This window comes from Plutella xylostella, chromosome 21, assembly GCF_932276165.1.
Source record: "Plutella xylostella chromosome 21, ilPluXylo3.1, whole genome shotgun sequence".
NCBI lineage: Eukaryota > Metazoa > Arthropoda > Insecta > Lepidoptera > Plutellidae > Plutella > Plutella xylostella.
In genome coordinates, this window is record NC_064001.1 from 8,825,396 (window position 1) to 8,850,785 (window position 25,390).

Sequence of the window (25,390 nt, forward strand, 5' to 3'; positions counted from 1 at the left end):
TATTATATTCTATTCTAAAACTTTAGAACAGCTTGCAGCGTCAACCGCACAGTGCAATCTATTCCGAACATCACAAGCTACAGGGTGATATTGAGATGACAATGTGTAATATGTGAGCGGGAATATTGTCTGCTCGTAACTATTACCAGCCTGTGGTTCACCGAACGTTGTCGACGGCAGTTGTGTGAGGCCACAGTCGAGGAAGATGACAGTGAATGGGGCATACACTCGCGAGCTATGAAAAAGTTCCACTTTCAAAATGCCGACTCTCAATGGGCTCATTTTTTAAATATACATATTTTTAATTAAAAGAACACAATATTTACGTTTTTGGTTGCTAATATTCTTATGCGCTGTTGTACTTCAATATTGCAGACGGCGTCATTAATTAAGCCTTTTCGGTTTAGGAGTAATTTCATGATTTTTCACTAGAACTTTTTATCATTGCTCGTGAGGATATCATACTCATTTTGATAAGGATTAAAATGTAAGTAGTAATGATAATATTATTACAAAAAAGCAAAGGTAATTTGCGAAATAAGAAAGAGCTTTGATTTTGAGTTTATTCGCTTTATAGCTATTCGGTTTGTATGTAAAACACACAAAATATAAAAAGAATATCAACAAATTCCTAATAAATTTGTCACAAAAATAAAATGCTAGTGTCATTTTCTTAACCTAGGCTATTAGGTAAGTCAATACGTGATGGCTATACGTAATAGTCACTCGTCACTATAACTGACTTCGTTCTCATACGGTTCACTAATTAAATCAATAAGAGATTTTCTGCAGTGGCGGTAGATTTGTTGGCAGTTCCTTAGCTCCTTCCCATGGTTGTATGCCTCAATGTACGGCTTCGCTTCTGCATCTTGTAGACTCTCGTTACCGTCTATGTCGTGGTTTGGACTGAAATATAAATAAATCTAGTTATATTTATGGACATTTGGGATAGATCTTTGCCCAGCATATATAATAAATATTATAGATGTAGGAATTAAATAAGATGTTAGGTATTTAATCCACTTTATTATATACAGGTTAAAATAAAATCAAAGAAATATCGACATCGTCTTTTCGTCTTTACGTCTTTTCACTCTCTTCTGTTATTCGTCGTCATGGTTACATCCTTCATCTTGCGTTCTGTTCCACTCCCACACTCGGCCATCCTGCATACATGCTGCCCTCAGCATGTGCATTTAAAAACAACTTAAACGATATTAACACCTTAACTAATAATAATAAACAAATACGGCATTACAACTTAAAACACACGCATTCGTCATCATTCGTTCATCATCACTTTTATCTTTCTTTCCCCCAATATCACTTCCTTTCTTTTCTTCTTTCTTGTCTTCTTGCGTTTCATCTTCTTTTCCCTCTTTCTTTTCATCTTTTTTATCTCGTGTATCGCTTCTCTTCTTATCTTTCTTCTCTTATGTGTCACTCGCCTTCTTACCCTTCTTCGCCTTTGTCCCACTTGATTTCCTAAGGCCCACTTGCGTGGATCACAGGGTTAAAAATATAAACTCAGAGGTAACTAACTCAGGGTTAACTTTGTAAAATTTTAACCCGGACTTTTGATTGCGCTAATGGAAAATAACCCTGAGTTAGCTAACCTGACGTTTCTTTTTGCACTCTGTGAATCTATGTCCCGTTCCAGGCTGAAAGGGACCAAGTTTCTATTGCAGTAAAAAACATTGTCTTCTATCTCGTTTTCACCTCACGTCTTAGGATAAAACTATCCCTCTCTATTTCCATTTTCGCAATCTGTCAGTAATTTGTATTTTGTTTACAAAGTGTCATATTTGTGGGGTTTCGTGCGTGACTGGGGTACCCACGTGTTCCTAACAATCATCGCGATTTCGGACCTTTTTCTGTGCCAATTTACATAGTTAATACCTGTTTTTTGTTGTTATTGTGGTGGTGGTAACTGGTGAGTGTTGTGATTGTCATTAAACCCTTTTTCCCTTTCCGAAATGGAGTTCCACTCAGATCGTCCTCCTGATCCCGACCCGCCAGATCTTTCGCCGGATATAATGCTGACGGATACTCCCCAGGAGACGCGAAAGCGCCCTAGGGATGATATACAACCTTCTCAACAAGGTAAGAGAATTATCGTAAACCCGGACCTCGCGTCTGCAAGCATTCAAACCATTTATACGCACCCGAGTCTCGACGCCACTAAGGTGTACGATGACAGTGACCCTGGACCATTTATCGTCCACGTTTCTCAGGATAGCTCTTCAGGAAGTCCAACTTCTGGGACCCCGCTTAGGGCTATTAAGTTTGGTCAATTCTTGTACAATCACAAAGTGAATGACATCACCAGAGATGGTGTAAAAATGACAGGTCGTAACCGTGTTACTGTGGAATTTAAGTCTGCAGGAGCGGCCAACGACTTTATCAATCACCCAGCTCTGTCCCCAAACAAGTTTAAGGCAGTTATCCCAACTTACCACATCACTCGTATGGGTGTTGCGAGGAGAGTCCCAGTGGATCTCTCCATGGATGAGTTTGTCGGTTCTTTGGACCTCCCACATGGATGCGGTATTGTTTTGAAAGCTCGCAGATTTAGTCGCAAAGTGATCAGCAATGGAAACGTTTCATATGTCCCTACTCAAAGCGTAGTAATCACTTTCAGGGGACAATTCCTCCCAGAAAAAATTTATTCTTTCCGTGCTGCTGTTGAAGTCGACAGATACACCTACCCAACCATCCAGTGCCATGCTTGCTGCAGGTTTGGCCATGTGAAGGCTAATTGCCGATCAAAGCCTTGCTGCTTCAAGTGTGCCCAACCACACTTGGGTGAGACTTGCGATGCAGACCCTCCCACTTGCATTTACTGCTCAGGAAGCCATGCTTCCACAGATAAGAACTGTCCAGAACAAGCTAGACAAAAATCCATAAAAGTCATTATGTCTCAGGACAGTATTTCGTTTGCTGAAGCCGATGCTCGACTTCCTAAAAGCAAAAAATCATTTGCTGAAGTAGCATCTTCACAACCTAATGGCCCATCTCCTAAAAAATCCTACAAAAAGACTGTGACCACTCAACGCAGGCCTAGGTCTCCTCTTTCTCCTGGCTATGACAGACTTGCCCATCAGGCCATTATCTCATCACCATCTTCCTCACTTCCTAATGGAAGTGCTCTGAATGTGATTACTCCCAATGACAACTTATTGGATAACTTACTTTCATTAGTTGTCAGTCTGCTGTCTAAATTCAGCGACACAATACCGCCCCACGTTGCACTTAAGATTAGAGAACTTTCATCCTTCAGCCAGAATGGCTCTGAACCCGACCCGGGTCCTTCAGTGGAATGCTCAGAGCCTTAAAAGTAAAAAACATGAAGTACTCAACTTAATAGATGACATCAAGCCCGTCATCGTTGCCATCTCTGAGTCATGGCTAGCGCCGGGTACTCGTTTCCGAGTTCCGGGCTACTCGTGTCTGCGGGATGACAGGGATGACGGGTTTGCTGGGTGCGCTTTACTTGTGAAGCGTTCCCTTACCTTCTCCTCTATCCCTACCCCTCCCCACGGGCAGGAATTTAATGTTGTGGCCCTTAGGGCTTTAGACATTACTTTCGTGTCCGTGTATTTCCCTGATCCCCACCCTTCTCACCTCCCATCTTTTTATAATATAATTTCTTCTCTCCCGCAACCTCTCCTGATCATGGGGGACTTTAATGCCCACCCTACCTCATGGGGTTCATACCACACTGACGCTTTTGCAATCGCCCTCTTAGACATGCTTGATACCTTAGATGTTTGTATTTTAAATGACGGGTCTCCTACCCGTCGAGTCCTCCCTCGTCAGAACCCAAAAAGTGCTGTTGATCTCACTTTCTCTTCTCCTCTTCTTTCAACATCAATGTTCTGGAGGGTCCTCCCAAATACTTTTGGAAGTGATCATTTTCCCATCTCTATTACTCTTCCTACCAGAACCAGCATTCTTGCTGATACATGTGCCTTCCCAAGGTACATGATAGGCAGGAATGAGTGGTCCAACTTCATCACCTCTGTGGAAGATAAACTCAGTCTGATCCAACCCTGTACTAGTGACAACTTTCTTTGCATCTATGACCAGTTTGAAAAAGCTCTAACATCCTCTGCCAAAAATAGAAAATCGCGTAAAGACCAAAGAGTCTCGCCTCCTTGGTGGGACTCCGACTGCTCCGTGGCTATCGTCGAACGCAAAAATGCAGAGGATGTTTACATTGCTAATATGAGCATGGACAACTTCATCAACTACAAAAGGATAGCGGCTCGTACCAAACGGCTCCTTAAGAAAAAAAAGAAACAGGGCTGGATCAGATTTTGTGAAAACCTTTCACCTAGGTCTCCCCCTTCTCTGGTGTGGAGATACATTCGCCGATATCGCGGTTCCCTTAACGCCGAAGATATCTTGAGCAATGATCCCTCTCTATGGCTAGAAGGGTTCAGCGATAAACTGGCTCCACCTTATGTCCCACACTCCAGTGCTCTCCGTCCCCCACCAGCTCTCCTACCATCTTCAGATAGATTGGATTCTCCATTTTCTATAGATGAACTCCAATCTGCTTTATCCGGTTTAACTGATTCATCTCCAGGTATTGATGGCATCCCATACTCTTTCCTTTCAAAATCAAGCCTCAAGGTCAAGCAGGCCTACTTGGAGCTGATAAACTACTTCCTTGAGTACGGAGTTACTCCATGCTCTTGGAGTAAGCAAATAGTTGTTCCCATATTGAAGGCCGGAAAAGACCCCCGTGATCCTAACTCCCGACGTCCTATCGCCCTCTCCTCTGCTTTGGCGAAAATCTTAGAGCACTTAATTAAATGCAGGCTCGAATGGCTAATTGAGAATAGAGGAATCCTAGCCAAAACCCAGTTTGGGTTTAGGAAAGGGATGAGTACTCTAGACAGCCTTGCAATACTTACTACAGATATTCACATCGCATTCAAGAGGAAAGAATACCTTGTGGGTGTCTTCCTTGACATAGCGTCTGCCTATGATAATGTACTTCTTCCTGTGCTCAGGCAGAAAATGCGCCAGCTGAGCATTCCAGTGAAGCTTACCCGTCTGGTTTGCAGCCTATTCATGGAGAGATCCATCTACATAAAATCCCCTACCACTTCCCTTGATTCCCCAAAATTTGTTTGGAAAGGCCTCCCCCAGGGATCGGTCTTAAGTCCCCTCCTTTACAGTCTGTATACTTACGACCTAGATAAATCCGTTGACTGCTTCTGCGACATTCTACAGTACGCTGACGACTTGGCCCTCTATTATGCTTCTCCCTCGTTAGCGGAGACAAATGTCCAGCTGAACCTGGCTCTTAGGTACCTCACGGATTGGCTGGATAGACATGGGTTATCTCTTTCTCCCACTAAATGCACAGCAGTGATTTTCACTAGAAAAAGAAACATCCCAGATCTGGATGTTGTTATCGGAGAGCATTCAATCACTGTGTCAAACAAAGTTAAATTTTTGGGTGTGATTCTGGATTCCAGGTTGTCGGGTAGCCATCACATGAACTACGTGGCTCAGAAGTGCGAGAGGGGTGTCAACGTCCTCAGGTCACTGTCAGGTGTCTGGTGGGGCGCACATCCATACTCCCAGAAGCTACTGTACAACGCCATTGTTCGAAGCCACTTTGACTATGCCTCATTTATCCTGGACCCCTGTAACAAGGCTGCATTAGAAAAAATTGATAAGGTTCAGTACAAGTGTCTTCGAATAGTGTCTGGTGCAATGAAATCTACCCCCACCAATGCCCTTCAGGTTGAGTGTGTCGACCCCCCTCTCTCGCTGCGGAGACAGTACTTGTGTGACCGGTTTTTCCTCAGGATCTGGCAGTCAGAGTCTCACCCTCTATTGTCCAAGCTCGATACCCTTAAGCGGTTATGTCATGCTCAAGAAACCCATGGCCTTTCCTTCCTTCTCAAATCATTCATTTTTGCTTCCAACCTTCCTCATCCTTCAATTAAATTTAAAATGAACCCTCTGTTTAGTGTCCCTTATGATGCCCTGGTTTTTCAGCCCAATGTTGTTATGGACATGGGCATTGCGAAAAACGCTCCAGGGGCCGAGAAAACATTGACTCATAAACTCCAGTCAGAGTGGTCTGGTTGGCTCCCAGTCTTCACAGATGCCTCCAAATTTTCAGATAAGAGCAATGTTGGTCTAACTGTCTGGCTTCCTAAGTATAAAATTACCCTTAATTTCAAACTCCCCCCTGAATCCTCGGTCTTCACGGGCGAGGCTACCGCTATTCTGGAGGCACTTCTGTACACTGAGTCTCACAAACTCAACAAAACTATTATTCTATCAGACTCTTCTAGCTGCTTACATTCAATTATTTCATTTCCTTTTAAATCAAAATCTAAATTTCCTATCATTCTTCAAATTAGACAAACTCTCTTCCGTTGCAAGACTCAGGGTATAGAGGTGGCTATTGCCTGGATACCTGGCCACAGTGGCATCATTGGTAATGAGTGTGCAGATTCCTTCGCTAAGGATGCCGTTAGCTTGGGCCTGGATACTCATTACCATAATTTTGCTCACGACCTTGCCTCGCTCGCAGGACCGAGGCTTGATAATTCCTGGAAGGAGTACTGGGAAGCTTCCAGGAATATTAAAGGTAAGTATTACTCCTTAATCCAACCTCATATTCCCAAAAGGCCATGGTTTTTTAGAGCAAGACTCCTAGATAAAGCCTCCACCTCGACAATCTGCAGACTCCGTCTTGGTCATGCGTGCACGCCTGTGCACCTGGCTAGGATTCGGGTGCGTGATAGTTCGGTTTGTGACTGCGGCACCAGCGAAGGATCTGTCGACCACCTTTTCTTTGAGTGTCCTAACCTTCAAACCTCCCTCTATGATTTCCTCCCTCCCTCTATCCCAAGACCTATAAATATCAATTACCTACTAACACTTGTACATACCCCAATCGCTAACATCCTGTATAAATTCTTCAAAACTAACAATATTAAACTATAAATTTGTTTGAGTTCATTATAATATACTAACCCTCTGTTTGTGATGTCCCTGTATAAATTGTGTCCGTCTGTTTGTTTCAGGTATTAACCTTGTAAATATCTTTAAATCTCCACCGTAAAGACAGCAATTTACATAGTGTGTACCTTAACACAATCGTTTTTTGGCCGAATTTGCTGTGTTAGTCACACACGGCATACAGCCACAAACAAAGATTGAATTGAATTGTCATATTTGTGATTTCCTTGTAGATATACATTACGAAAATTATAAAAAATTGAAAAGAAGCGGCGGTAAGCGCTCGCTTCTCACACAAAAGATGCGTGTTTGGATCCTAGCGCAGACATACCAATGAGTTCTTTGGAATTTAAGTACAATGTGTGGCAACTTACTACCACACATTCTACTTACCACAAAACGTTCAAGAACCTTATCATAAGCAGCTCTCTTCAATCTAACCGTACCAGCAAGCAATACTCAACCAATAACAACAGCAAGTATTGATTTTATTGAACACATCGCGGTTGCAAGTTGTGCTTTAGATAACAGCAAAGATAGCCCTGAAAAGAGCTGTTTCTGGAAACAAAGAGGGAGTTCCGAAAATAACAGTTCAGCAAGCTCAAGCAATCAGCAGCAGCGACCACCACCGTCACCGCGGCAGCTCGGAGAGGAGAGCCTCCGACAGCGCAGAAAAGGAACGAGTCCCCGTGCATTCCCAACGCCACGAGTAGGTATTTAAGTTAGCACCGCGCGTATAAGTAGGCTTATTTTCTGTAAATAAATTATTATTATTCTGTCCACTCTGAGTATTATTTTCTACCTACTCTACGCAATATCTCCAAAAATGTATACCATAGCTCTTACGGTGAAAAAAACATCGTGATCTAGATGTGTACCCTAAAGTGCAAAAACGGCGATACGGCTTGCGACCTATCACGTGAGTACAAAAATGTACAGCGAAAAGTGGGTGAGTCACCTCTGAGTAACTACATTACAGTCATAGTCGTGATCATATATATGTCGCGGATGGAAACGGATTTAACCCGGCGACTGGATCTTCGTCATCCGCCATTGCAATTTTTAGTAAGTCGTCAGTGCACACGTGCGGTGCAGTCGGTGTCACAGGGCAGAATGAGCTGATCATTCGCTCCTGCGATGACCGAACCACTGACTCACTTCGTTCACTCACTGAACTCGTTCTTTCGTTCGATACTTCACAGCGCTCCCTGCGAGTAATGCCACAGAGACGAACTAGATGGCGCTAGTAGTCATAAAATAACAACTCAATACGCCACACGACCATCCTGACAGACAGCGCGTTCTCGCGCGTCTTTTATTCTCATTGTGAATCGCACAAGGTGCGACGGGAGTTCCATCAACAACACGCACGCACGGTTTCCAGAATGTACTGAGTCACACAAAGCGCCGAGCTTTCAATGGACAAATTAACATTAAGCGCGTAGCTTTCAACGTGACCGAACTAACTACAGGAAACACGTAGTTCCAACTTACAACAATGAAGCCACATGATGCGCGGAGCTTCCATTACACTACAATGAAGCTACACGAAGCGCGAAGCTTCCAATGTATATCAACGGAGCTACACGAAGCGCGAAGCTTCCAATGTACGGCAAAGGAGGTACACGAAGCGCGAAGCTTCCAATGTACGGCAACGGAGCTACACGAAGCGCGAAGCTTCCAATGTACATCAACGGAGCTACACGAAGCGCGAAGCTTCCAATGTACGGCTACGGAGCTACACGAAGCGCGAAGCTTTCAATGTACATCAACGGAGCTACACGAAGCGCGAAGCTTCCAATGTACGGCCACGGAGCTACACGAAGCGCGAAGCTTCCAATGTACATCAACGGAGCTACACGAAGCGCGAAGCTTCCAATGTACGGTAGCAAAAGGTGTGGAGTTTCCAGGGAGTTTCAGGACGCTCAGCATAGGATAACTAGGTTTACCATCGAAAATTATTTTTATTCTTAATTAGTACAAAGAGTTACAACTTTAGAGGATAACAAAGGTGGCTTTTCATTTTTTTTTTTTAATCATTAAATTGAATTAATCAGATTCGTATCAGAACTGCTATGATTTGTTTATGATCAGATTAGCAAACAATTTATGCATCGATTCAAATAAACTCTCATAAAAAAAAAAAACAATAAACTTAAAGATGTTAATCACAACTCAAAGAAATGTCTCCAGACACCGTATTCCCAGTTGCATCATCAGAATCTATTCACACGACAAATCTGCTAAGCCAGAAGGGAATCTACGTATTATTTTTCATGATAAACATACTGAACACGTCCTCCGGATATAGGCTCCACCTTGTACCTTTCATTGTCACAAACCTCGATAATTTTACACGGATTAGAGAACTTCTCACCCAATTTAGTGTTTACTCTGGGGTTCTTTTCGACCAATACAATATCGCCGACATTGAACAGACGCACCCTCGCCTTGCCCTTGTCAAATCGGATTTTGTCAAGGCATGCTTGCTCGTCCATCCTGACCTTAGCCTGCGCTCTAACGTCAAGAAGATCAAGTTTCTCATACTCGTGAACTAAAGCATTGATACGAGGTGGGCTTTTGACTACGAACACCCATTACCTAACAGACTTTGTTGTTTGTTTGTTTTTAGCATCCCTTTGTTTGGTGAAACATACATTTTCTGTGTGGCCTACTTTATTGCAATAGCTACATTGAATATTTTTCTCAGGACAAGGCTTAGTATCTGGTCTAGAAGAGGCCTCTCCGTTAGTGGAGCGCTCTCCGGAGTGGATATGCGCCTGGGCCTCAGATTTACAATTACGTTTGTAATGTCCGACTCTACCACAATTATGACACACAACGTTACTACGTTCATCGGAATCTGCCCTACGTATTTTCTGTTCACTTGGTACAGAGTTGGAAGTGCTGGTACGCTTTAGGTTTCTAATTTTACAGTAAGTACCAAGGTGTCTATCCAGAGCCACAAAATCCGTAGGCGTATTTTTCAACAAATCGGAACGTACCTGGTTATCGACAATACCTGAGATGACGACCTCTATCTTATTCGCCTCGCACCAGCCCGGTTCCAGCCGGTCGATCATCGCCAGCTTGCTTGTTGAATACTCCACGTAGGTCGCAGCCTTGTCGCTCGTATACTGCACCATGTCCCGGAACAGGTCGTGGAATCTCTTCGTAGTAGCGAACTGGCGCGTGAGTCGTTCTTTAGCTTCGACCCAGGTCTTGCACAAAGGATACGACTTCGAAGCCCACTTGCGAGCACGCCCGCGTAAGTGCGTAAACGCGGCGTTCCTCGTTTCGTAGTCGGTCCACTCGTTCTGTGTTCGATGGTGATCTATTTCTTCACACCACTGAGCCGCCGTGAATTCACAGTCATCAGGATCGAAAGAAGGTATGTAAACATCACTCGGTTTCATTTTCTTCAAAACCGTCTTCGGTGTCGTACTGCTGGTTTCATTAGCACGAAATCCTTCCGCCATGGCACGAAGAAACGATGCCCACATAGCCGAAGGAGGATTGGCTTGGTTATTTTCTATAGTGGGCATGGTATTTCCGTTCCCGTGGCACGTGGTTTGATTTTCAATATTGCAGGTAGTTTGGAAATTTTCTTCAGGCATATCAGGTGCTGGATCGTTGAAATATGCCTCGCTGGTGGTAGCCGAAGGATGGTAGGGTACGCTGGAGGCGCGTTGTTCCGATCCCACCGCTGCTGTCGCGGATGGAAACGGATTTAACCCGGCGACTGGATCTTCGTCATCCGCCATTGCAATTTTTAGTAAGTCGTCAGTGCACACGTGCGGTGCAGTCGGTGTCACAGGGCAGAATGAGCTGATCATTCGCTCCTGCGATGACCGAACCACTGACTCACTTCGTTCACTCACTGAACTCGTTCTTTCGTTCGATACTTCACAGCGCTCCCTGCGAGTAATGCCACAGAGACGAACTAGATGGCGCTAGTAGTCATAAAATAACAACTCAATACGCCACATATATATGTATGTAACCACACCATCGTGCTCTTAATTTCACAAGTGGGACCATTTGCTACTTTGCTAGATAGTGGAAAAATATAAGAATGATGAGTTAATCATCATAATCAAACATTTCCAACGAATACAAGAATATTGATAATAACCTTTTCTTTTGACGTAAGCCGGGTTAGCGTTTTAACCCTCCAATATTGGGGGGTTAAATATTTAAGAGTTTATCCCAAGGTTAGCGCTCATATTTAAGCGATGCAAGACAAATTAATAATCTAACCCTCCTTATGTCAAATATCTCCGAGTTAATTCGCTAACCCAGGTCTGCGCAAGTGGGGCTAACTCTAACATCATCCTCATCCTTGTCTTGATTGGTGCATCTCTCATTATCTTCCTGTTATCGTCGTTTTTTACTATATACACATCGTCTACAATACGGTTAGCATGACTTCCGGTATCTATTAACATATTTACAGATTTTTCGTAAATGTTCATCAGTTTCTCCTTTTCATTATGCAAACCTTGTTTGTTTACATCGTCTTGAAAACTGTTTGACATTGACATTTCTTGGCTGTCACTTAATTCTTCTTCGCATGAATCGTATCTATGCCTGTCATCTTCTTCTTCTTGGTATCTATGCTCATCATTTGCCGCCTCGTCCATCCTGATTGACATTACCGACATCTGCTTTATCGACATCTCTTGATATCCGCTTCCGCTGCTCTGTCGTGAGTCCGTCGTGAAGTCCGTCATAGCGCTGCCATCGCCTGTTTCCACCGTGAACATCGTTCGTCTTGAATCCGTCTTTAAGTTGTCTATGCCGTCCGTAGCGCTTTCATTGGCTGTTGCTGTTGCTGCATGTCCTCCTTCAGGGCATGCGGTTGAGATATGCCCAAATTCGTTACATCGAAAACACTTCGCACCTCTTTGCTTTTTCGGACAGTCCACTGATACATGGTTGGAATCTTCACAGCTAAAATATCGTTTATTAGTGTGCGCCGTCGATACCCTCATAGTCGCATAATGCTGACTCTCGCCCTTCGTCTTTTCCTTCACAATTTCATAAATTCTTAGTTGCTCTTTCAACTCTGAATATGTCGTGGCGCTGTATAGCATAACTTTGTTCAATTCATAGTCCACTATACCGTCCACTATATATTTGATGGCAACATAATCATCCATCTTCCCTCGTTTACCCAACTCTTTCATAATATAAAAATATTCCAAGCAACTTTCATCAGGCTTCTTCTTTCTGCTGCTCATCATCTCGTGAATGGTCTTAGAGTCTACGGCATCTGGGAACTCCTCTGTGATCGCCGTATTTAGAGCCTCCCACGTCTTGAATGGCCTCTCCGATCGCAGCCAGAGTGCCGCCGTACCTGTCAGTGACCTGCGCCCCACGATTAGCCGCTGCAACTCTGTCCACCCGAAGATCTCGGCGTTGTCTTCGACTTCTTGCGCCCACCGTGCTGCTGAGTCGGTCTGGTCTTGCCCACTGAATTTGGGTACCAGCTCCTCCGTGTACATCAGCGGTCTTGATGTTCTACTTCTCTCCGCGCCTTCCTCCGTCGTCATCGTCCTGGGCATCTTCCTGTCGTCGTCGTTACGTCTTTTCGTCTTAAGTTGGTAGATGCTCAGATCCGAAGTCGTCGTTAAAGCGAAGAAAAATTTTATTGAAAATTTTTCACTGTCATTCTTGTTATTTCAAAAATGGCCCCCTGCCGCTTGCCGTTCTTTCTTCTTCATCGTCTTTTACACGCCGTCATCGTCGATATTTCTTATATTTATTATCCCGGACGAGCCCCCAATTTGTAGGAATTAAATAAGATGTTAGGTATTTAATCCACTTTATTATATACAGGTTAAAATAAAATCAAAGAAATATCGACATCGTCTTTTCGTCTTTACGTCTTTTGTAGGAATTAAATAAGATGTTAGGTATTTAATCCACTTTATTATATACAGGTTAAAATAAAATCAAAGAAATATCGACATCGTCTTTTCGTCTTTACGTCTTTTCACTCTCTTCTGTTATTCGTCGTCATGGTTACATCCTTCATCTTGCGTTCTGTTCCACTCCCACATAGATGCTTAATTTTAAGGTTGCTTTCAGTATATAAGTTGTGTAAAAATAATAAAATTTAATCAATGAACTTCCCAAAGATAACTCTTTTAATACTTGAAATGCCAAATGGGAAGCTTTCTGATAAAGTTTCACCCTATACAGAATGTTACAAATTACACACCCTATACAGTACAGTAAGCTTACTATTCTGAAGAACGAAAGTTACTCAGAATGATGGCATACATTTTTTGGAACAACCTGTATAACCATTGGGGTTAGATAATTAAATTACATAATAAATAAGAGAGCGAAATTTACTGAAGCAACCTCTCTATTGTAACATCAAAATTATTACGCAATATAGATCGGGTTACAGGCACAATAAATTAACCAAATAAGTAGGTATTTTGTTAATTACGTTGTATTGTAAAGCGTAATTGTTTCAAAATTGTTTGTTCATTCCATCAGCTTTATGTTAAATGCAGTTAATTTATGTTAATCGGATGATTATTAAAATGACGCTAAAGTTCATTATAAGACTGGCTAGGTATACCTATATTGAATTTGGACTTTAGTAAGTTCTTTAAAATATATCAATCTTATGCAATCGTACCTACGAGTAATGTTATCGTATCTATATTACCTAGTTAAGACAAAATTAGTAAAAAATCTAGGTAAGCAACAAGTAATACCGTAGTTAAAAAGGCAAAGGTTTGATCTCACATAAAAACGTCATCTTAATAAATCAGTTCATTCATTCCCGAGCAACTTTTTCAACAATAACAGACAGACACACAGACACCTCAACCTTATAACACCAATATTTTCCTTCGTGGTTAAATAAAATAGATTGCCACAAGGATTCCTATTCAACAGAAGAGTATACTGGCCGGCACGGAAGTGCTACAGTGATAAATTACTCGGGTAACTTACATGTTTCAATCGCAGGTAAACCACATGCACTTTGTATAGGTACCGTCAGCAAAAACTACAGGACCTAATTCAGCGCAAACACATTGATTGTAAGACTCATGACAGTGAATCAAAGAATGTTGTTCGATACTTACTAACAAGACCTATTATTGATTAAGTATTATTTTTGTCTTCTATCACCCGCCAGTGATTTTGCGCTAGGGTATACATACCTTTTTTGCTGACGGTATAGAGAGAGACAACGTTGAATGAATAGTAGACTCAGTATCGTTCGTAATTCGTGCTGTATAAGAGCCTATTTTCAATAGTAAGCGCGGGGGTTCGATTCAGATTAGTGTACTATCTGATGCAGCTATCTAAACCACATATTCCTATCTAAACCCCACATTCCTATCAATTTATGTGGTGTATTTTCGTTTGATCAATAATAGACACTGAAGAAAAAATCCTAGGTAGCCTGGATTAAAACAAGTGTGGACTAAAATTATCTTAATTTTTGAATAGAAAGCTGGAAGTGGTTGGACAAGGAATGGCCATAAGTCAGAGTCTTGTAGTTGTCGAACTCCATACCATACGTCTTACTTTACCATACGTCTTTGAATACGTATGGTAAATTTAGTAATGTTTATTCATGAAAAGAACCATGTTTCGTGAATAAACATTCATCATCATCATGACAACCCATCACGTCCTTACTGCTTGGGCACGGGTCTCTTTCCAATGAAGAAGGGTAAAGCCTTAATCCACGACGCAGTCCTAGTGCGGGTTGGCGGACCCCAATAAACATAATTATTAATAACGTTACTTGAACACAGTCGGGTTGCCCACTTACCCGACAACTCTCTTAGCACAAGCTTGCTTCTGTTGGGTCCACCAACCCGCACTAGGCCAGCGTGGTGGACTAGGCCTAAACCCCTTCCTTCATTCGAAGGAGACCCGTGCTCCAGCAGTGGGGACATGATGGGTCGTGATGTGTTAAATAAACTACATTACTTGAACACAAAGGCAGCCAGCTCGTGCAGCAGATCCTCTTCATCACGAGCGTGCAGCGGCTCGGCCCCCAGGCGACACAGCAGCTGCAGCATGCAGGCGCGACCGTCGTCGCCCATGCTGAAAAAGATACTTTATTTATCAGCTCTGTAAGGATTTTTTGTCTTTTTTACATAACTACTAAGAAAGGTAAATTACAGACTAAAACTTGGGGCTTGGGGGTCATTCTCTAAATAGACGAACGAATGAACCAAAATGTTCACGCAATCGGCACGCTTAATACAGGGAAATGGAGTCAGTCAGCCAGGGCAGTGGAATGGAGTGGATGGAGGAAGCTTCGCAGCGTTGAATGAACCACGGCTCAATCTCGTTGTGTTAAGCGACTCCCCTGTACCAACCAGTATCACTGACGTAGTGCCCTGATGTTATGGACTTTTTAGAGATTTGATTGGTTGAGTTCTATAGGGTTCTTAATTTTTAACCCGAATTCCTATTAAAATTTATATCACAATATAAAGCAGTAAATAAAGCCATTATAATAATATTAAAAAAAAAAAAAAAAAAAAAAACACGCACTCACGCCTTGTACTAATGTACTCCCTTGCGGGGTAGGCAGAGGTGCATTGCTGCACCCACTTTTCGCCAGAGTGTATGTTAGTCCCAATGTAATAGGGGGCGGGCCTATTGCCATTTTTACGGGCACATCCAAGACCCGAGAACAAATATCTGTGTTTAAACAAATATCTGCCCCGGCCGGGAATCGAACCCGGGACCATCGGCTCAGTAGTCAGGGTCACTAACCACTACGCCATTCGGTCGTCGTATAATAATATAAAGCATGAAAATAAAAATAAAAAGCGGGAAATAATAAAAATAACGTAAATGTTGAAGAAATCTTTATACAGGGCGATGTGAAAGACAAAAGCTAGTAATTAAAGCTTATTTTTCCCGGAAAAATCTGCTCAAGCTTCACCGATAATTACTCATCATGTTCGATAGAAAAGCTAGGGTCCCACTTAGGGATTTTCCTAATTCATTGTAAATAAAAGGGATAGCAAGATTATAAGAAAATGTATGATGAAAGAGACATAAAAATTGTTAAATTAAGGTATCAATTGGCTGACGACATGCAGAAGACTGGTCGCAACGTCACTACTGTCTTTTATGGATATCTCTGGTAATCATTTGACAGTGAGCAACTGTCACTCCATTACTTGTTCATAGAAACTATTTCCGGCTGCACTCCATCGCTATCGACGAAGAGAAAATAATGTAACTGTATCGCGATTCACGATAAATACGGCGTTGTGATTGGTAAACCTACCTAGATAAAGATGCCGTGCAACTCACTTCGCAGTGACGTTGCGACCCGTCGTATGATGCAACCTCATGCCGTCACCTGCCAAAGGTCACCTTTAGACTCATTTATCGAGCTGAGCAAACAACGTCGGACAACACTGCGACTGACGACAAATTCAAATTGGAATTTGACAAATAAATGCAATCCGGTTCCAAATTACCCGACAAAGTAAATAATTGCTTATAAATAATAATCATTAATCAAATGCTAGGGCAGATGATGGCTTTTGATTCCGGTTGTAGTGTTCAGTGATCGATAATATCGACACAACAAACATGATCACAGGATTCGATACTATTTTCGAAACTACACTAGGGTCACTTTTACCAAACGCTAAACGTATATAAAATAGTATCTATCTATCTATTTAAGTCAAATTTTAAATACATTTTGTACTAACTGACAGACGTATGACAAGCTACTAAATACGTTTAGCATTTGGCAAAAAGGAAATAAGAAAAAAGAAATGTCACTTTCGGAACTAACAAATTTGCCTTTCATTTTGACAGTGACAGTTGACGATACGCAACGTAAATGGAGGTTTCGAATCTTATAAACGCTGCACAGTTGGAGTGCATTCGATGATCGATAGTATTGATACAACACATGGGATCAATACAGAAATTGCTAAAACCTATATTTACAAATGGACAATTTTAGAGTTGGTACCATGATGAAGAATTTTCAGCATGTCAAATACCGACTATTCCGACTATAATTTCATTGATATCATTACAACAATATATAATATTCTTACCTGTCCAAAATATCTTCCACGTACTTATAAAAGTGATACAATTTTGCGTTACTGCCATACAAATGATCATCTATCTCTCTTCTACTATCTTCTATCCCTCTCTCTTCTCTTCTAGATTCTCCTTCGTAGCCAGAGTTTGCGTAGAAAATGTCCACAGGAATTTGACTCCTATTGTCAGGTAATACAAAGTTGGCTTGGAATGCCCAGTTCACCTGAATAGTCTTTATAGGCGTCGGTGTGCCAATGCCCATGTTGAACTGGAAAAATTATGGTCAGATATTTTAGTGGAAAAGAACGGAATGGGTCGATCTTACTAAAATTATAAATTTGAAAGTGAAGTAAGTATGAATGGATGGAGGTTTCTTACTTTTTATCAGGAAACAACTTATCATATTTTTTTTTAATTTTGGGATGTTTAGTTATGACCCTGGTTGGTATGGCTTGCTACTCCACTAGTGAATTCTTCACTAATGTTTCATTGGCCCATGAGGAATCTACTAGTAGCTTACTGATTTTATTGTATTTTTCTCTAATATAAGTATTTAGTGTATTGTATACTGTAAGACTGTAAGCCTTTGTAGTCTCTTATTATTATTGTCGTCTAAATTTTTAAATTTATCAATAAATGATTGAAATTGAAATTGAATTTGATTAACATATAAGTTTTATCCCGGAATTCCCACGGAAAATTCTTTAAAAGTAAAGCTCCTCGGAAAAGCTAGTTTGTGTATGAATATAAACTTACTTGAAGCACTGTCGGTGCAGGAAACAACAGCTGTCGTTTACTTCTGGAGAGTAAACTACTGCTGTGCAACTTTTGCTCTTCAAAACTGACACCTACGGCTAGAGCCGTAAGAGCGAAGATAACGAAGATAATTACTATGGAGTAGCCATTGCCGTAAGATGTGTTCATTGTGGTTGGTTCCTCTGAAAAGTTAATTAAGAATGTTATAATAAATATATAGGATTTGCATTTGAAACACCCAAACATTATTGGCAATGTTGTTGTGTAATTTAATTACAGTTAGATGAAGTACTTATCAACAATTGATAAAATTAACAATGATTGTGCTTGTTAAAAAAAAGTGCGTAAGCAATTTAAAATTCCAAATCACATAAAGCCTGATAAGTAGAAATAAGGGTCCCATAGCGTAATAATAAAGGCATAATACGCGTCTTTTTGAAATTACCACTAAATGTTTTAAATGACATTCACGTAATGATACAATCATTGAGTAAGGTTCGATTGAACTCACATGACGGCAGGTGTGAAGTGATGAACAAAGCGGCTGAATGCTCTGATAATCTCGAGGGAGTGACTGGCGGATGTGCCTCTGCAGAAGGCATTGAACTCCAGTGGTTTATGGGCATAGCTCGTGACTTACTAAAATATGTGCATACACGCAACAATAAGACAGTTTTTAAGGTTCTGCAAACGGATAAGAGAAACTGGTAAACGGTGCCTGTAGTCCTCATGAGCCGTCTGGCATTTCTGAAGTAGCATCATCATCATCACTCCACCAGCTAATTGTATTCGCTGCGGTAACGAGTCAAAAATTTGCTCTTCGTGGCCCATCTCATCCAGACACTCTGTACCTATGTCTACTTGTGTAGCCTAAATTCGATAGTGTAGCACATCAATAATTAATTATGCTGGCTAGTGCTCCTATTGTAGGAGGCCTTCCGGCCCTCAGGACTGACGACCTTAGACGGTAGAAGCTGGGTAATGAAGACATAGAACAGAGTATTGCACAACCCATTAGATGAAGTTTTTTACTGCAGTGGACAGTTACGAACTAATGACGACAATAATGACGCTTCATTTCAATTGCCTTTATTAAAAAAAATCTTTCAGTTTTTAATTTAGGTAATAATATAACGCTATAAGGAACCCACTTTCTTCAAACCTCAACCAGTCTTCGCCATGTTTGTTGTTAGATAAACATATTAGTGTTAGCCGCCCGTTGCCGTCACATGATGTCAGGTTTAGGGTTTTGAGACCATTTACGTCATAGTCCACTTGTCCGTTTCACGAATACACATACGAAATAGTCCAATGTATTGTTACGCCTTTCATTATTGAGACTCAACGTTAGTATTGGGGACTTCTATTGAAATTTGAAGCCCGTGAATAGAAAGAGTGGACTTATAAGTTCGAACAGTGCATCTGTGCTTTTCTTGTTACCTAAGAACTTATCAATTGGGAGAGTTTATATGTATCTAAAACCTAATAGTTGTTTTGAAAAACAAAATAGTGTGGATACAGGTAGTGGTGTAAATTCTGAAATCGACGTGAAAGTTAAAGTTTAATCACACGCATGTTTGCGCAGTTTACAACTATGCCGCAAAGGACGGAACTTTAAAGTGGCTTTAACGGTTTCGAAGCCCATTTATAAGTATTGCCAAGTTGTGACGCTGACGAAGGATAGTGCAAAATGTAATTTAAAGTTTTGTAGCGAGCAAAGTATCAGGATGAGGCAAGTACATCGTTTAAGTTAATATTTAGCTTTAATTAATAAATTTAAGTGGCCGTGGCAAGTGGCAACCATAGTGATTAATACACCCGAATCCGCGTTGCTCCATGTGATTAATAAAGTTACTTTGTTACAAAAACTTATTGTGATGAAAAAATGTATGTGTACATGAAAATAACATATTATATCTTTAGCATAAATTATGATGCACTGGTGAAACTTCGACATGCTTACACTAGATAGGTACCTAATAGGTATCTAAGTTTGCATGGCTTCATGATGAAATGTGATTGAATTTTTCACGAGAATGTCTCTTAGGCGTCGTGAAAGGAACTATAAAATTACTTATTTTGATAATTTTTGTATAAAATTTATGTTAGGGATTTTAACAGTATTTTAAGCATTTACTATTTACTTTCAGACTCAAAATCCCACTTATATTCATCATCATACCTTTGGTGTTATCTATGGAAGCTATTGACGACGAACATTACCGGACCAAGCGACAACTGAACAGTTTACCCATCGTATACCCTTATGGAGGCACAATTCGAGTACGTATAACTTTTTAAGGTCCACCTACAGATATCATACGTATCGGACTGTATGGATTTTTATAAATGTATGTAGAAACAGCGTTGGCAATGCCTATAAACTGGACTGGAATTTCTATACTTCTAAGAAAACTGAATACGATGCCAAAAGGTGGATGCTTACCTTTAATCCTTAATTCTTCTTGTTAAGAACGTGTCCGTGACGAGGATTAGCCAGTTAGATAAGTTTATTAATTGTTTCCTGCGCAGGATGCGCCAGACTTATACAAAGTACAGTTGATATGACACTTGTGAAGGCTCCTTTCGAGCACCCCTTATTCCATAATTTATTGGAGGTAGAACTTTATCAGTGAATTTTATGCCAGCAGGTCAGTGCCCCTAAAACCACTTGAATTGTTGAACCAACCAGTCGTTTTAAATTTCAAATTAAATAAAAACAGTGTTCTAAGAAGAACAATACTTTGTATTAATTTTAGTAGACTACTGTCACTTCTCAGTTTTATTTCACTTGTAAGAGCCAGCAGTTACTCTCTCAAGACTGATTAAAGTTGATTAAACCTAGAAATATGTAGCGAATGTTGCAGGTCTCACGTCTACAAACTTTGCCATTTGCAAGTCTTTTGTAGTGGTTTAAAAGTCATGAAAGTTTCTGAGAGATTAGTTTGAAATAGAATTAAAGTAAAAGCAGGAGAGCTATGGTTGGCAAATAGTTCAACTTTCTGCCGTTGCATTGGATAGGTAGAAGTTTGAATGCGAAGAATTGTTAATTTATTTAATTGATTTCGTGGCTTGCAAAGGATTACAAATAAAACAAGGCGTAAAAGGAGTTATTGTTCTTTTCTGAAAAATACATAATTCTACATAATATTTTTTGCAAAAATGAGGGTTTGGTGATCTAGTCATAAATAATTGTCCTACTAAAACAATAAAAATTACTAGGTATGTAATTTTGTAAAAATTTTGCCTTTATTTAATTTCAGTTTATTCTTGGCTTTGTCATGCCTGTCCCTAACGAGGATATGATCGGCGTCATCTTCGGAGCGTCATTCCTGTACCAGTACAACCAGATTCAGAACATTTCTGACATATCCAAGTACTATCCTATAAAGACGTAAGTGGAACTTTACTGCTGCTTTATAATCTTTCATAACTCATCGCTGAGTTATGTTAATGGTAAGCGTCCATCTATCGGTATCTTCCGTATCGCACGGATGGGCATAAAAATGTACGGAGAAAAGGCGTCGGCAATAATGATATACAAGTAGGTATATATGTAAATTTCGATACCTGCAACGAAAACTGTATGCAATGAGTCTGTGCGATGCCGACAGGTGGACTGATGAACTTAATATAAAGTCGGAAGATATGGTTTTTGGCAACGGCAACGTCAGTACTGGGATTCCATTTACCACTTACGACATAATTATTATGTAGCTTGTCGATGCGTCCATAGAAATACATAGAAATCAGTAGTGGCGTTGCGACACGTCATCAGCCGCCGCTTCATGTCGTTCGCCGCCAATTTTCCCCTTTATACCATCAGAATATCCCGCGAGCAGCGCGAGGCAGAGTGGGACAGGCGGAGGGACGAGCGACTCACCTTCTACAAGGCTGTCGAGGAACTGCTGAACGTGTAAGTGTGGGAAACACTAAATATTTTTATCATTATTATCATAATAATAAAAACTCTATCAGATTTATCTTTCTATGTACTTTGAATTTATCATTATTATCATAAAAACTCTGAAGATCAGACTGGGTCGAAATTGAGTATGACACCCCTTTATGACATTTGTTTGTTGTTTAGACTTTACTGTTAAAAGTGTATGTTACGCCAACCTTTTCATTTATAGTGAACTGGATGATAAAAGCTCAGGAGTTCAGGGCAGACGGTAAATGATGTATTATACCTATAGATATAGATTACCTGAAGGAGGCTATTGCGTATGAACACCTCATCTTGGTGGTTAAAATATTTTTTGGCTGACAAAGCTAGCCTCTGCATGTTGGCTTTGACACCAAAGGTGTATGCCTTCCAATGGTGAAGGACTCCATGGTAATAAGAAGGAAAATACAGAACATACAATCATAACAATATTAACTTATTAAAGTATTACTTATCCCATTCCAGTAAAGGCTTCCACGGTCGCGAGTGCGTGCTGCGAGCCATCTGCGAGGCGGCGCAGTTCCCTCTCGAACACGAGGCTCTGTTCGGAGAGATACTGCACATCATACTCACGTGAGTACCACGTGACGTCAATAAAATGTCGGCCCGACTCTAGTCAATAGCAATTAAATTCGATATGTTGTTCACTGGAGTTAGTATGCGTTTTTAGGGTTCCGTAGCCAAAATGGCAAAAACGGAACCCTTATAGTTTCGTCATGTCCGTCTGTCCGTCTGTCCGTCTGTCACAGCCGATTTACTCGGAAACTATAAGTACTACAGTGATGAAATTTGATGGGAATATGTGTTGTATGAACCGCTACAAAAATATGACACTAAATAGTAAAAAAAAGAATTGGGGGTGGGGCCCCCCATACATGTAACTGAGGGATGAAATTTTTTTTTTCGATGTACATACCCGTGTGGGGTATCAATGGAAAGGTCTTTTAAAATGATATAAAGTTTTCTAAAAAACATTTTTCTTAAAGTGAACGGTTTTTGAGATATCAGCTCTCAAAGTCGTAAAAAGTATGTCCCCCCCCCTCTATTTTTATAACTACGGGGTATAAAATTCTAAAAAAAATAGAGGTGATGCATGCTAATTAACTCTTTCAACAATTTTTGGTTTGATCAAAGTATCTCTTATAGTTTTTGAGATAGGTTGATTTAACTATTTGCTGCTACGGAACCCTTTGTGCGCGAGCCCGACTCGCACTTGGCCGGTTTTATTAGTTTCCAACAGTACCGACAGGGGCTCTGATCAAGATTTCATACAAATGACTATCAATTTACCTGTCGAGCTGAGTAGACATTATTCATATTTCATTCATTAATGAATTATAAAATAGTACCTATCTTTAACGCAGTGGTTATTATGCCATCACTGGTGTGCATAGGTCTTTTCCGACGCGCCACAACAGTCTCTCAACTTCTCTCCTCCTCTCGACGTACCGCTATCCCAAACTGCACACTTCGGGTTCCAACGTTGCAACAGCTTTTATATAAAAAAAAAACTCTCCAATTTCCAGACCAACCTACGGGCGCTCCGCATTCGAAGACGATGCGAGCTGGTCGTCCAGTATGGGAGACTACGTGGACGCCTACACCGCCGGCAGACAGATGTTCAGCTGTCACTACCTCTACAGCGGCTGTCCTGAGGGAGAGGGGCTGCTTGAACTCGTCTCGTTGTTGAAGGATGAAGATAACTTTGTTTGATAATAATTGTGCAGCTATGATAAGAGAATACTTCCCCTTAAGTGCAAATGGCTTATGTCCTAATAATAGAGATTAAAGAAACTTCCCCTTAAGTGCAAAAGACTTATAGCCTATTAAAATAGTTATAGATTTGTTAAGTAAAGATTGTAAACATTTATATATATAATATAACTAAAAAAAAAGTTTTAATGTATTTGCCCATTTAATGCTGCGTACCCCGTAGCCAAACTGTTCGTAGAGTGAGCGGAAAACTATCAAACTGTTAACACAACTGGGGACGCAGTCTTAAGAATATTCCAAACAGTACAGTTTAAAAATTTAGATCGAGTGTTCAGGTACGAAGACGCCTGACAAGTGACGATGTTACATACTTGCATATATTATTATATCGCTGCAGCCACTATAAGATATAAAGCCACTTCCCCGGTCGCTATCGGCAACTAACGGGAAATTTCATAAAGCGATGTTGCGTTGAAAATAATACACTTCTTAGTAGTAAATGACTACTTTCGCATTCTTTGCCTCAAATGAAGTTTAACGAGTTCTCGAGTGGAGACCATGAACAGGCAAACGCAGCGTGGCAGCCCTCCTGCCCGCTGGACTACCTTAGGCGGGTGGCCGGTAGTGGTTGGATGAGGAAGGCCGAGGACCGAGTGTTGTGGCGCTCCTTAGGAGAGGCCGATTTCCAACAGTGGATGATTATTGGCTGATGATGATGATGATTCAATAATTATATAAATTATTCTGCTAATAGCTTCAGCGAAAAGTTTTGTATTGCCTGACAGGGGTCCGTAAGAAAAACAGGGCAAAAAAAATGGCATTAAAAGTTTTGACATTGAAATTCATCGATGAGCCTACGATGTTTTTTAGACACAATGAAGAATTATGCGACGGCTTCACAAGATTACATTGAGCAGATTTATTCAATACAGAACCACGGACCGGACACCCTTTAAAGTGAAACAAAAACCTCGACTTAACGATTTCGCTGTGTCACCAAATTACTTTACCGATAGTTCAGAGCTTGCCTTGGCAACTACAAAAAGATGTATCGTTTCATCATTCTGTGAAAAAAATAGTGGGAGAATTAGTTGAAAAAGCGTAGTATGAATAAGTGTAGTCTGTTTTAAAATGAAAAAAAAAACTTTAATACAAAAAGTGTTCAAAAATATACTTAACGCGTTTTTTTACTCTTATACACTTTTTTTTCTAAATGGGTTCAGTATTTCAAACGCCCAACGTTTTCTTCTGTAGACACACAGACAGTTTTGACAAGCCCGTTTTCTAATCGTACTTTAACTTTGTATAGCGTTTAAGAATCTGGCTTTAAGAATCATTGATTAGAATGCAAATCGATTTCTAATGTTGTTTTTGAACTTTATTGCACAAGTTTAAGCGGGAAATGAGGCAGAAATTCAGGATGGTGTTTGTATAATACTCGTTGAGGCTGAATTAGTATAAATAATAATGTTTTTTGGATAAGAGTACACACTCTATTAGGTGAACCGAATCCAATGTATTTTTTAAAATTATAATTCATGTTTTTAGCATTTAAAAGTATCGAAATTATGCAAGCATCCAAGTAACTCCTATTTTCAATCTTTTTTTTTCAAAGAGGGATTTGGCTAGATTAGTACGTCTTCTTTAATCTTGTTTGTCTATCCACTGAAGTGTTCAGGAATCCAAACTGAAATTAAATCGTCCCACTTTTAGATATAAAGCCATGGCGTCACAGAAACGAGTTAAGGCCCAAATCATAAATCCAATTTTACGCTCAAAATATTACTCAGGATAAGTCTTAGAAAAATGGCTCTCAAGGACTGCCGTCTATGTGACCCGATTCGAAGTTAGAAAACGGAATTATTGAAGAAAATACTTGAGTGTACTTATTGCTACTTCGAA

At 40.6% G+C, this 25,390-nt stretch overlaps 2 protein-coding genes and 1 long non-coding RNA gene across 5 annotated transcripts; 2 read left to right on the forward strand and 1 right to left on the reverse strand.

Moving 5' to 3' along the window:
- Positions 1-549: 549 nt before the first annotated feature.
- On the reverse strand, positions 550-18,291 carry LOC105385417. Its single transcript, XM_048628539.1, has 5 exons — positions 18,272-18,291; positions 17,827-18,008; positions 17,082-17,338; positions 14,968-15,084; positions 550-906 (listed from the first exon to the last, which is right to left on the reverse strand). Exons 2-5 carry the CDS (start codon positions 17,992-17,994, stop codon positions 723-725), a joined length of 726 nt encoding a protein of 241 aa, XP_048484496.1. The 5' UTR covers positions 17,995-18,008; positions 18,272-18,291; the 3' UTR covers positions 550-722.
- Positions 1,812-7,198, forward strand: LOC105381871. Of its 3 annotated transcripts, none has more exons than XR_005254906.2 (2): positions 1,812-1,933; positions 7,062-7,198. It is a non-coding gene; the product is annotated as a ribonuclease H1 (long non-coding RNA). The 3 variants fall into 3 exon arrangements; XR_007267511.1 differs by having other exon boundaries at positions 1,813-1,891; XR_005254900.2 differs by lacking the exon at positions 1,812-1,933 and adding an exon at positions 5,846-6,622.
- A 782-nt stretch (positions 18,292-19,073) lies between the features above and the next one.
- Positions 19,074-24,084, forward strand: LOC105385416. The gene is made up of 6 exons (XM_011555793.3): positions 19,074-19,558; positions 19,977-20,109; positions 21,090-21,220; positions 21,653-21,742; positions 22,241-22,348; positions 23,302-24,084. Exons 1-6 carry the CDS (start codon positions 19,554-19,556, stop codon positions 23,486-23,488), a joined length of 654 nt encoding a protein of 217 aa, XP_011554095.3. The 5' UTR covers positions 19,074-19,553; the 3' UTR covers positions 23,489-24,084.
- Positions 24,085-25,390: the final 1,306 nt, after the last annotated feature.

Coding starts and splice junctions, on each gene's coding strand:
- LOC105385416 (XM_011555793.3), top strand. Junction 21,221..21,652: donor AAGTACTATCCTATAAAGAC/GTAAGTGGAACT, acceptor TTATACCATCAG/AATATCCCGCGAGCAGCGCG. Junction 21,743..22,240: donor GTCGAGGAACTGCTGAACGT/GTAAGTGTGGGA, acceptor ATCCCATTCCAG/TAAAGGCTTCCACGGTCGCG.
- LOC105385417 (XM_048628539.1), bottom strand. CDS start 17,994: ATGAACACATCTTACGGCAATGGCTACTCCATAGTAATTATCTTCGTT. Junction 17,339..17,826: donor CTGCACCGACAGTGCTTCAA/GTAAGTTTATAT, acceptor TAATTTTTCCAG/TTCAACATGGGCATTGGCAC. Junction 15,085..17,081: donor GTGGAAGATATTTTGGACAG/GTAAGAATATTA, acceptor TATCTTTTTCAG/CATGGGCGACGACGGTCGCG.